Raw genomic sequence first — 13047 nt, 5'->3', positions numbered from 1 at the left:
GGAGATATGTGAGAAATATTATAGAGTAGATGATATTGACTAGTTTGTGGACTATATGAGCACTGAGTGATATATAATTTTATGATATATTAAAATAATAGGTGCCTTAGACCTCTGCCAAAACGATTGATCTAATGTCTAATTCTTTCAGCTTTAACTTTTTGAATGAAACCATTCCATATCATGCCACGATTACAGTGACCAACAGGAAGAACATTAGGTGTTCATTATTTAATATAATTAGAGTCACACATTCGTCGGATTAATCTGGAAACCAAACATTTGTAAAACATCTTAAAACAAAACTAACAGCTGTAAAATTACAGGTCCCTATAAATCACCCTCTACGAGTTCAGAATGTGAATCTCAGATGTGAATCTCCTTTAATGGAGGTGATTTGCATTATCACAGCGATAGTGTCCCTCCGGCAGTGCCGTAAGCCTCTGAGATGTCACCGTGCTCCTGGTGACTTTTATAAAGATTGGTGATAAGACTTAGTAATTAGAGATTTAATACATGTTCCAGCAACGTTTGAGCCAAGATCTGACGTGACGACTCACTGATAAGAGGTGACACACACAGACAAAGAGCGATTTAGCATCTCTGTATGTGAGAGAAAGAAAGAGAGGGGGAGGGAAATATGGAATGAGAGAGAGAGAAAGAGAGAGAGAGACAGGAAAAAAGAGATGAGACTGGGAGAGGAACAGAGAAAGAGATCAAAGGCAGAAAAGGAGAGAGAGAGAGAGAGAGAGGGAGAGTAGAAGAGTAAGAAATACAGAAGCTGAAAGGAGACAAATGTGAGAGAGGGGAAAAAAGAGGGAAGAGTAAGTAAATGGGGAAAGTATAAGGGGAAAAAAGATTGTGTGTGTGTTAGAGAGAGAGAGAGAGAGAGAGAGAGAGAGAGCTAAAAGAGAGTTAGTGGGAGGCAGGCTGAACACTGGAGAGATGCTGATTGAGCACCTGCTGCAGTGAGAACTGAGAGAGCTCTGCATTCACACTGAGCACTGAGCTCGAAAAGAAGGGAGAAACAGCCCACAAACCAGCAGCTGAACAGAAGAGTAAACACAGGGGGACATCAGAGAAGAACTGAAAAGACAAGAAATTGTGAGAAGAAAAGGAATAAAGACAGAAAAAACTAGAAGTGGACGTAACTGAGGGAGGACGCTGGAATGTGCCTCCAGCTTAGAACATCTACAAAGGCTTGAGGGAGAAAGCAGAGAGAGAGAGAGATAATGAGAACGAATGTTTCAAAGAGAAACACTTGAGTTTGAAGATGTGCTGAAAGAGCGGAAGCCTTTACCCCCTACCCCCACACCAACCCCTTTATTGCCTTTTGGAAGCGCTTCACATTTTCATGGAGGTTCAACATAAACAATGCTAGGACACAAGTGGACAACGTCAACTATCTGGACCCCCTCCTTCTCCTTGTGATCTGGAGATTAACCTCAGAGGGACCCTGGAGAGTAATTAGAAGAGAAGAAACTGATGGCCTTGGAGCTGTTAACGATAACCATCCAGCACTTCCCAGCATCCATTCGCCACTTTACAACATCCATACCCTTCTCTTCCACTCCATCTCGTTCTCCTCTTCCAGTCCCCTCTCTGTTTCAGTCTCCTCCCCTCCGTTCTCTTCTCTTCCACTGTTTTCCAACTCTTTCATTCTCGGGAATGGAGCGATAACTTGTTGTACAACTTGCTAGCAGCCATGCCGGTGATGAAGGGGCTCCTAGCCCCTCAGAACACCTTCCTGGACACCATCGCCAAGCGTTTTGACGGCACCCGTGAGTACAGAGCGCCTTTTATCCCTTCTTTTGTTCTGTCCAGGTGTTTGCTTGTGCCTTTCTCAAACGAAACTAAACTGAGGTCAGTTCATTCTGCTCCGTGTCCCTCGACTTAAACAGGAACTGACCACCAGCCTCAGATACATTACCAGCAGAAGCCAATGGGCAGTAACTTCAAACACACTGACCCAAAACACTCCTTTAATGACAGCCTTTTATCAGCATCTGCCCATGGGACTCCATTAGTGTGTTTGGAGTGAGTGGGTTTCTAGTGTTTTCTCAATACAGACACTAGTGCCAGTGTTAGGATCCATAGGGACATGGACATGAAGGATGTTGGGCTTTGTGTTCTGCTTGTGCTCACCCTCCAAACTCTTGTTATTGCTGCAATAACTCAACCCTGTCTGAAAGAGAGGAAAACAAGAATACAAGACCAGTTCAGAAAAGTTACAGAATATGGCTCACGTTGAACAAACGTGCTGTTTGTTCAGCTGCTGATGTGTGGAAGTGAATAAAAGAGGCATGTGAGAAATTACTATATCTATACCACTGTCTCAGACCTGTATCTAGGTATTTGGCTCTTTTCTTTTCTTGATCTAATTCAATAACACGATGTTTGATAGCATTTCTGACGTTAACGTTCACTGAATGTTTCCCTTTTCCTGAACGTTACAGTTTTGGAGCTGAGTTATTGTCCAGTTTAGAGGATATGTATATGCTCTGAGTTTTGTGGTATTGTGGCTCTCGAGTGACGTCCCATACAATTTATTACACATCTATTACATATTTATTTATTACGTTTCATAAAACCTGATCACTGTCCAATGTGGTGTTTTTCCTTTGGTGGAGAACACCTAGGTTTGGATAGAATTTAATCCCATATTCATGCAATTGTCGACTTTATTTTCTCGCAACAAATGTTATCTTTAAATGTACTATTTTTTATTCATTTATTTTATTATAATTTTTGAGGTTTGAATTGATATGTTCGTCTACATTCAAATGTTGCTTTGCATTGTTTAATTCATTATGTGAGCTAAATAAACCCAGTGAAAACCAATAATCACAAATTTGATAATTACACAAAAGTGTAATGAAGCTGCACAGTGACATCATCAGAAGATGGCGCTTGTGCTGATGTGTACTTTGCTGTTGAATTTCTCGACCAAAGCGAGTTCATGAACATTGATTATTAACCAAACAACAATTTGTAGTGTTCTTTTTCTGACATCATTTTATGTTTTTTTTCTTCACCGTGCGGAATATATGACATTTGTTGAAGTCGACCTTCACCGGTTGCAGTTTTGGGACAGAGCTAAAGTTCTTATAGAAAACTCTGTCCACTCCGGTGTCTGTCTCAGTTGTGCCCACTCATACAGTCCAGGACCCAATCTCAGAATCCCTCAGTCACAGGTTTGAAGACTTTGAACAAATCTGATCAAAAGCTAAAACAACAACAACAACAAAAAAGTAATCATAGTTTTCTGATGATAATCATATTATCCACAGTGATTGTGGGCTTCTCCTGCTTAAGCCTTCTTCAGCAAGTGGCAGATGCTACGATAAGCATTGCAGATTTTCTCATTAGTTTTTTTAACCATTGTCTTCTCGTCCTGTGTAATTTCTCTGGTGAGGACCTGCCTGATATAACGCTGTGTCCATTGCAACCGCCCCCAGGAAATGGGTTTAAAATTATTTTCCCATCAAGCTGATGAATGTCCTTTAGCATGACTGTGGCTCTTGTTCATAACTGTGCTGTAACTAAACTTGTGCTGATAACCAGTTTTCACACGTTGCAGTGAAAACAGCACAGGATTCTTGGTTCATGCCAAAGAAAAAAAGTCTCTAGGAGAGAGACATAGCAGGAGATGATCGACTAAATCCTGTGTCTCTCAAATCGTTTACTTCTATGTATTTCACGGCCATTTTGTCATTTCATCACCTCAGGGTTATACCCACCTTTCTTTGTTTGCATTTTCCTGTTAATGTCTTTATCTTCTAAAGAGAGCTTGTGGGTGCAGTTCTAATTGCTTGATTGGTTCATTAGTGCTTCGAGGCTGACGTGCTAACCAGCGGTGTGAATGTTCTAAAAAGCACAGAGATGTCCGAGAGAATATGAACACAAAGCAAAGAGAAGTGCCCTAATGAGCAGCTGCAGTTAAAGCAATCATGGAAGACTAAGCTGTTCATGAAGCTCTGCACTTCATCGTAATTAGGCAGCTGTCGAAAGTAAGGGCACTTCAGGCAGAATACGCATCTTCCTCAGTTACTTAGATCTGATTCACTGCAGAAGACTGAGAGCATTACAGACAATAGAAGAATGATGCATGGATGGATGGATGGATGGAAAAGATATTAGATGTCTAGGTAGATAGATGATAGAGGCATAGATAGATAGATAGATAGATAGATAGATTGATAGATAGATAGATAGATAGATAGATAGATAGATAATCTGTAAAAGGTTAAATAAACGAGGAAGTTTATGAATAAGTATGTGTGTGTGTGTGTGTGTGTGTGTGTGTGTGTGTGTGTTTGAGTGTTTATAAACAAGAGTGTGTCTGTGTGTCTTTGAATGCTTATGAACAAGTGTGTGTGTCTGTGTGTGTTTTAGTGTTTATGAACGAGTGTGTGTGTCTGTGTGTGTTTGAGTGTTTATGAGTGTGTGTGTGTGTGTGTGTGTGTTTGAGTGTTTATGAACATGTGTGTGTGTTTGAGTGTTTATAAACGAGTATGTGTCTGTATGTGTTTGAGTGTTTATGAATGAGTGTGTGTTTGAGTGTTTATGAACGAGTGTGTGTCTGTGAGTGTTTGAGTGTTTATAAACGAGTGTGTGTCTGTATGTGTTTGAGTGTTTATGAACGAGTGTGTGTGTCTGTGTGTGTTTGAGTGTTTATGAACGTGTGTGTCTGTGTGTATTTGAGTGTTTATGAATGAGTGCATGTGTGTGTCTATATATGTTTGATTGTTAATTGACGAGTGTGTGTGTAGGTCTATGTGTATTTGAGTGTTTATAAATGAGTATGTGTGTGTGTGTGTGTTTGAGTGTTTATAACGAGTGTTTGTGTTTGTGTGTAAGTGTGTTTGAGTGTTTATGAACGAGTGTGTGTGCGTGTGCTTGAGGGTTGTTGACTTTGTGTCGTTGTGTTGAGAGCTACTTCTAAAAACTAAGTGGGTGTCTTTTTTTCTTTTCTTTTTAACACTGAGGCATTGTACACTTCTCAGTTTTAGCGTAGGTGTTCCACTTACATCCTCATGCAAAAGTGCAAAGGAGAGAGAGAGCCTTTCTGTTTCTCTCTCTTTTTCTCTCAGTTCAGTGTCTCTGTGTCTCTCTCAGTGTCTTCATTTCTTCTTTCTCTAAAATGTCTATCCCATGTTGCTCCGAATCTCTCTCGATCCTATTTCCTCTCAGTGCTCATGTCTGCCCAGTGGGTCAGAGTGGTCAGTGTAGAGGTGTGGACTGCCCATTACTCCATTACTCTGACTCATGGTGGTCAGTGAGTTTGGTGCAAATACTGAGTCACCTCTCGGTTCAGTTCAAGAAATAGACTGGACCTCTGACTTCAGACACATGTCACTCTAAAAAGGGATTAAATTAGCATTAGGGCTGTGTGCACATCAGACGTGTGCTCTGTGTAAACATCTTTTATGAAGAAATAAAATATGTAATCTGACCTCTGGAGGCTTAAACTTCTGCAAACAAACACCTCAAATCCATCAAACACACACTCATCTACTTCATTCTATAGATACTGTAGACATAGCACCACCCACAACACCAACAACCTACTGATTCACTGACTCCGCCTCTTATATAAACACCATCAGACATAGCACCACCCACAACACCAACAACCTACTGATTCACTGACTCCGCCTCTTATATAAAGACCATCAGACATAGCTCCACCCACAACACCAACAACCTACTGATTCACTGACTCCGCCTCTTATATAAACACCATCAGACATAGCACCACCCACAACACCAACAACCTACTGATTCACTGACTCCGCCTCTTATATAAACACCATCAGACATAGCTCCACTCACAACACCAACAACCTACTGATTCACTGACTCCGCCTCTTATATAAACACCATCAGACATAGCACCACCCACAACACCAACAACCTACTGATTCACTGACTCCGCCTCTTATATAAACACCATCAGACATAGCTCCACTCACAACACCAACAACCTACTGATTCACTGACTCCGCCTCTTATATAAAGACCATCAGACATAGCACCACCCACAACACCAACAACCTACTGATTCACTGACTCCGCCTCTTATATAAACACCATCAGACATAGCTCCACTCACAACACCAACAACCTACTGATTCACTGACTCCGCCTCTTATATAAAGACCATCAGACATAGCTCCACCCACAACACCAACAACCTACTGATTCACTGACTCCGCCTCTTATATAAACACCATCAGACATAGCTCCACTCACAACACCAACAACCTACTGATTCACTGACTCCGCCTCTTATATAAAGACCATCAGACATAGCACCACCCACAACACCAACAACCTACTGATTCACTGACTCCGCCTCTTATATAAACACCATCAGACATAGCTCCACTCACAACACCAACAACCTACTGATTCACTGACTCCACCTCTTATATAAAGACCATCAGACATAGCACCACCCACAACACCAACAACCTACTGATTCACTGACTCCGCCTCTTATATAAACACCATCAGACATAGCTCCACTCACAACACCAACAACCTACTGATTCACTGACTCCGCCTCTTATATAAAGACCATCAGACATAGCTCCACCCACAACACCAACAACCTACTGATTCACTGACTCCACCTCTTATATAAACACCATCAGACATAGCTCCACTCACAACACCAACAACCTACTGATTCACTGACTCCACCTCTTATATAAACACCATCAGACATAGCTCCACCCACAACACCAACAACCTACTGATTCACTGACTCCGCCTCTTATATAAACACCATCAGACATAGCTCCACTTACAACACCAACAACCTACTGATTCACTGACTCCGCCTCTTATATAAACACCATCAGACATAGCTCCACTCACAACACCAACAACCTACTGATTCACTGACTCCGCCTCTTATATAAACACCATCAGACATAGCTCCACTCACAACACCAACAACCTACTGATTCACTGACTCCGCCTCTTATATAAACACCATCAGACAAAGCTCCACTCACAACACCAACAACCTACTGATTCACTGACTCCGCCTCTTATATAAAGACCATCAGACATAGCTCCACCCACAACACCAACAACCGACTGATTCACTGACTCCGCCTCTTATATAAACACCATCAGACATAGCTCCACTCACAACACCAACAACCTACTGATTCACTGACTCCGCCTCACATAAACGAATACACACTCATCTACTTCACTGCAGGCACAGCTCCACCCACAACAAACCTGTAACAAAGCATTTCCTACTTTAGGCTCCTTTATCAGCCCCTGTACGCTGTTCACACCCATAATGGTTCTTGTGGATAATGAGGGAACTCTGAAATGGCTCCATCTGGAGCTGCTTTTGAAGAGTTCTGCTTTCTTCAAGTTTTTCATGTTGGAAACAGGTTATATTTTAAGTTTCCCACCATCCGCACAGAACAGATGGTGATAATGTGCGTCTGAGCTCAGTGTCCAGGCTCCGGTGTGTTCTCTCTTTTGCTGTGGCTCTGGTGTCAGTCTCTATTCTGCTCTGACCATCCAGGGGAGGCTTATAATGAGCTCACCTGTTGCTTCGGAGAACCGTCCCCATTTTAATAAGACCTCATGGTGAGAAAAAGATCGGCATTCAGTCTGTCACATATTCAGCCGCATTGAGAGTGTAACATGTAGAAAACCCAGACTTCACTTACAAAATTAGGTCACAGGGAAGTCCTGGCACATTTCGCCTCAAACGTGGTCAGCTGCAGCAGTGTTGGGAGACGTATGCAGGGCTTGTTTCTCAATGGCCTCTCCTTAAGTGCTTCTTTCATTTATTAACCATTAAGGCTCAGATGTACTTGTGTTGCCAGCCAAATGAAATGAGATTATTTCAGAGAAATTAGCTCCAGTGTGAGGTTCTCCATCACATAATTTCATGTGTGACACTTTTCATAAAGCACTGATGAAGAACCAAACTGGTGGAAATGACCTCTTAACATTTCTTTTACACTGGCTCCAAATGAGGACTTATTTGATTGTATTACAGTGTATGTAGCAGATAAATATAATCTGTAATAAACACAGTTTTTCCACCTCGCCAGTTTTTCATTAATTCTATTTTAAATGAATTAGTGTTGTATAACAGGTGTATTTTTGGTTGTAGCATTTGCTCATATTAAATATGTGCCTTTTGACAAAGGACAGACAGTGACTCAGTAGCTCTCAGTACAGGAACAGCAAAACATTTAGATGTTTGAAGAAGTTAGTCATATTTTTCAATATTCAACACTAATCTGAGCCCCCAAACCTAGACGTACCTGTCACATATTTGCCTTAATCCAAGAAAATCAGGTTAATTGTAATATATTTATAACAACACAATTTGTTCTTTCATTCTTTCATTTTTCTTTAACTATAACAATCTAATTTGGCTCAGTGTGATGTCCTACCTTGCACCAATCATTCCAGATGGCCTCTGGACCCACAATGAGTCTCAACAGGATGAAGCAGTTATGGAAGATGAATGAATGAATGAATGTTTTTGCCATGTAATATGTAACCATATTCCATGTAAAAAAATGTAACCAGGAAAATAAGCAGTTATTTACTGGATTGTATTCTATTAATGCTCTTAATACTTAAGCAAATTAATACTGCAAATTCTGAAGACCTCCAACTTTTCCTGGAAGTAAACACAGACCGAAAGTGCAACAAAACTAAACAACACAAGTTCAAATGTGTTTCTGTGGAAAATAAAAAAGTGAATAAAAACTTACAGACAAGTTAAACTTCAAAAACCAACAAGCTACTGTTGACTTCTTGCTCAAACCTATTGCTCCATCTTAAAACACGTGGAACTTCTGAATGAAAGCGGGGAGCGGGGGTTTGTTTTGAGAACAGTAGTCCTCCAGAATCGTCAATTTTGCTTTTATCCCCAGAGTCTTACCTAAAGGCAGGAGCAGTGACGGTTGTGTGCAGATGGCAGTGTGATTAGAGCTGAACACAGTGAGGAAGCTGGTTGTAACAGAATGAGTGAAAGGCTGAGTTCAGATTGATCTGCTCTATTGTCGCATGAACACTCTGTCCTTCATGTGCAGCTTTAATACGAGATCGTGTCACTATTCTGACACATTCTCTCAATCTGCCCTACTCACACACACTTACACGATCACACACTCCATTGTACTCATCTCAAAATCCCTCTCTCACACTGTCTTTGCTCCCTTGACGTGTCGTGACACACTGTCGAAAAGAACATGAGGCTTGTGAAAGCGTCAGTTTGGGGTCTGGAACAGATTCGGTGTGTTCTAGAGTCATAGTAACTGTCTAATTTTCTCTCCCACTGTCTGTGCCTCAAGGTTCATCATTTCATTTCTTTTGACCTATTGGCACGATTCTTCTGTGCCTGTTACCAAAGGTACAGTGTGTACATTTTATGAATAGCTGTTCTGTGGTGTTACGCAGATTGCAGCTAAGTGAGACCTTCACAAACACTTCCTGCCACTCCAGGTCTCAGCTCTCTCAGGCTCAAGTCTGAATCGAGTCTGAGTCGAGTCTTTAATGTCTGAGTATAAGACTCTGTATCATTTTCTATGACGCCCGTATTTTTAAGTCTTTATAAATGTGGTTGTAACTCTTTGTCGCTTGGTAATAATGCTTTTTAAACTCTAATAATGTCTAATATGACTCTTATAATGAGCTATAGTTAATTTTTTTTAACTTATACACTGGTGTCACTATTTGTTATGAAGCCTTTTAAAAAGATAATGACCTGTGCATAATTATAAAATGCTTATAATATGTATTAACATTAATAAATCGATTATCAATGTTTAAAATGCCATCACTAAGTGCTTCAAGTAAATTGAGTGTTAACCTTATTAATATCATCAATAAAAATGGAATTAACTTTTAAAAAACACTAAAAATATACTATAATGTGTTTAAAATCATTAATATATTAAAAGTGCTTTATAATTATGCACAAGTCATTATCAATTAAAAAGCCTTATAATTAATAGTGAAACTTGTATAACTGTATGTTTAAAGGTTACAAAACAATCAATTATAGCTCATTATAATGTGGCACTACTGGAGTTTATATGTATGCTTACAAAGCATTATTACCAAATTACAAGGAGTTATAACTGCACTTATAAAGGCTTATTAATACAGGCTTTAAAGAAAGTGTTAACTAAGACTCTAATGGTGCTTTTCCACTTGACCCTACTTGACCCTACTTGGCTCTACTTGCTTTTTTTGACAAAGCACCTGGTCGGTTTTGCACTACAATGTGGTCCACCTACACTGGCTTCAGAAATCAAAACAAAGTTGGAGGTCATGTTAAACATTGTTTGCTCATTGTGTAAGTGTTTTCACATTTAGTTTCTGTTTTGTAGGAATGAACACAGCTCTGCACCCCAGTTTAGATCAGTAGAGATTTTCTGTTCCCTGTTGCACTGTCCAGCTCTTCCTGGGGTTTTCAGTTGACCATAAATCATAAATTAATGAGCTGCCATTTTGAGTCAGTTAAAAACAAATGTAATCTCTACAGTACCTTGGAGATTTTACAAATGCCTAGTTTGTGCTGGATGTCTGCATTGTCTTGCATAGAGTGACAAGTCTCTCTGGCCAATCAGCGCTCTGTAAGTCACGTTTAGTCCTTACTTGGCTCACTTGGAACCACAAGTAAACAGGTGCTAAAAAAACGGACCCATTTCCAGGGACAAGGAAAAGCAAAGAAACAGAGTAGAGTCAAGTTGAGTCGAGTCGGGACCCTATAGTGGATAAATCTCAAACCTCTTGGGGTCAAATCCAGCGGAAGTCTCGAATGAAGCCTGGTCAAACTGGGAGTCTCTGAGGTGCAAGTCTGAGTCAAGTCTCAGGAAACTGCGTGAAGTCTCATGTCTTTAGAGATGCACCAGTGGGGATAGTCTCCAACCTCTGAGATTCGAATCCATGTTACATTTTGTGACTCTGGGGTTCTTATCCATTTTGAGTTTTTAGCTTCTGCTGTTGGAATTCAAGTCAAGTCTGAAGTCTCAGGGGTCACAATCTAAGTCTAATCTTGAGTAAGTGGGGTTGAAAATCTTGTGAGAGTCGGGTAGAAATGAATCAGAGCCACAGTCTCTAACGTACTGAACTCCAGGTGCATGTGTCAGCAAAAGGAATGAAGTTAGGTGTTAGGTGCTGTTCTTTTCTTCGGTCTAAAATAAAATGCGTGCATTTCACCAATTTGGGAACAGAATGAAATGTTGCTAATCTCTGTCTAATGATTACCACTGAAATGAAAATTATTGCAGTGCACTTAGAAAAGAACAGAACACCCACTGAATCAAATCAGGTTTATTATAGAAAGCGAATGTGAAGGTGTTCCGTCTTATATTAGAAGTGTGTCTGGAAGTAAGGCTTTTTGATATTCTTTTCTAAGTAAATGAAAGCATTTTAAAACTGACCACATGCAACAGAATCCCAGGAAGATAGAAACTGCAGGAGGACTTTGTTAATTCAGTGAAAGTAATTAGAAATCAAATGAAACATTTCTAAACTCCACTGAAAATACTCAGAAAGTCCATAAAATCCCTGGAAGTCTTATAACCCTCAAGTTGAAATTCTTAGTAAAGCTTACGGAAGAGTGAAGAATATTACAGACTGTGATATTAATTTCCACCAGCAGTTACACCCTAGTCATCTTCCCTATGCTTAAACCACTTTCTGATGGTGATGATCTGCGCTATGTCCTTCTAGCTGCAAAATTCTGCCACACTCTGCCACAGAATTAACACAGTTCTGCTATAAAAGCTTTTACAGGAACATTTCCTTCCTCTGTCACAGCTATGAATTGTTTCATATATTTCAAATGGATAAAAAAAAGAAAACGTGGGTTGATGTAAAGCTCTATTTTCATGCTTTCGATTCAGAACTAATACGCGCCGCCGTATCCTGGTAACCTCCCCAACAGAAATAAGCACAATGCCATATGTTTTCTTTTTCACATTACCATAGCAACTGGACACCAGGAACATCTTGTCTTAATACCCCGATATCTAATGATAGTTGGCGAGAACCGTGGGGAAACATCAGCAGAGCTGGATGCTGGGGTGTCATGCCATCGCCACACACACACACACACACACACACACACACACACACACCTACACTTGTTCCTATTGCCACCACTGTGTATAATTCTAACACTAAGACTTTTCCTAGAGTTCCACTGGCCCTGTCATCATGAGATCACAGTTTTGATCCTAGGTGACGTCATGTCACGAACATACCCTTGCAGGATGACCCCTCCTCTCCCGCCACTTCACTCAGCACAATGCTGAACTACGCAGGTGTCAGATAGATAATGTAACAGAATCGGGAGGTTAGTGTTCTCCTCAAAGTGTCCTGAGCTCCAACAGCTTTGAGTGAGCAGCAGTGTTAGCCCTCACTCTCCTGGCTTTTAAAAAACATGTGACTGGGAGGAACCAAGCTGGTGGTTAGAACTGATAATGACGGGGTTGCCCAAATTTATGTGTATAACTGTATCTTAACATTTTGTCTGGATGTGACCGTTGCTTCTTTTGGTCTGAAGGTTTCTCTCCACCTCTCTCTAACCTCTTGCTGTCACGCCCTCGTCCTGTCATGTCTGTTTTCCCCGCCATGTTCTCTCTTAGCACATGGCTCTGTATGTTATTGTCCATGTCTCTGCCTTTGTTCCGCCTCCTTGTCCTTAATCCTCGTTATCTGTTTCAGGTGTGTCTCGTCTGTTCATGTATTTAAGTTCCCTTGTGTCACTTCCTTGTATCGGTCATTTGTTTCGTGTTGTTCCAATTCCTAGTCGTGTCGTTTTGTTTCCTATTCCTAGTCAGTTGTTCCTTGTTTTCGTTTCCTCGTTTCATGTTGTTGTTTCGAGTCCTTTCATTTATCAGTCGTCATGTTTGCCCTCAAGTCCGTTTGTTTGTTTTGTTATTCTGTTTAAATAAAGGTCTGTGTTGTAGCGTGTGCGTCCACCTCCGTCAGTCCGCCCTTCGCGTTCCCTGACACTTGCCCTTGGAAAGGGCC

The 13047-nt window shown here is 40.8% G+C and overlaps 1 protein-coding gene across 1 annotated transcript in view; it reads left to right on the top strand.

The window, feature by feature from the left end:
• Positions 1 to 1693: 1693 nt before the first annotated feature.
• Positions 1694 to 13047, top strand: part of kcnh4a (potassium voltage-gated channel, subfamily H (eag-related), member 4a) — a 35080-nt gene continuing 23726 nt past the window's right edge. The window contains exon 1 of the mRNA XM_066641661.1: positions 1694 to 1781. Coding sequence (XP_066497758.1) covers positions 1706 to 1781 — 76 coding nt within the window. The 5' untranslated portion in view covers positions 1694 to 1705. The remainder of the gene's footprint in view (positions 1782 to 13047) is intronic.

Source organism: Hoplias malabaricus, chromosome 13, assembly GCF_029633855.1.
Source record: "Hoplias malabaricus isolate fHopMal1 chromosome 13, fHopMal1.hap1, whole genome shotgun sequence".
NCBI classification, from domain to species: Eukaryota; Metazoa; Chordata; class Actinopteri; order Characiformes; family Erythrinidae; genus Hoplias; species Hoplias malabaricus.
Note: the sequence above shows the minus strand (reverse complement) of the source record. Positions and strands in the feature narration are given on the sequence as shown.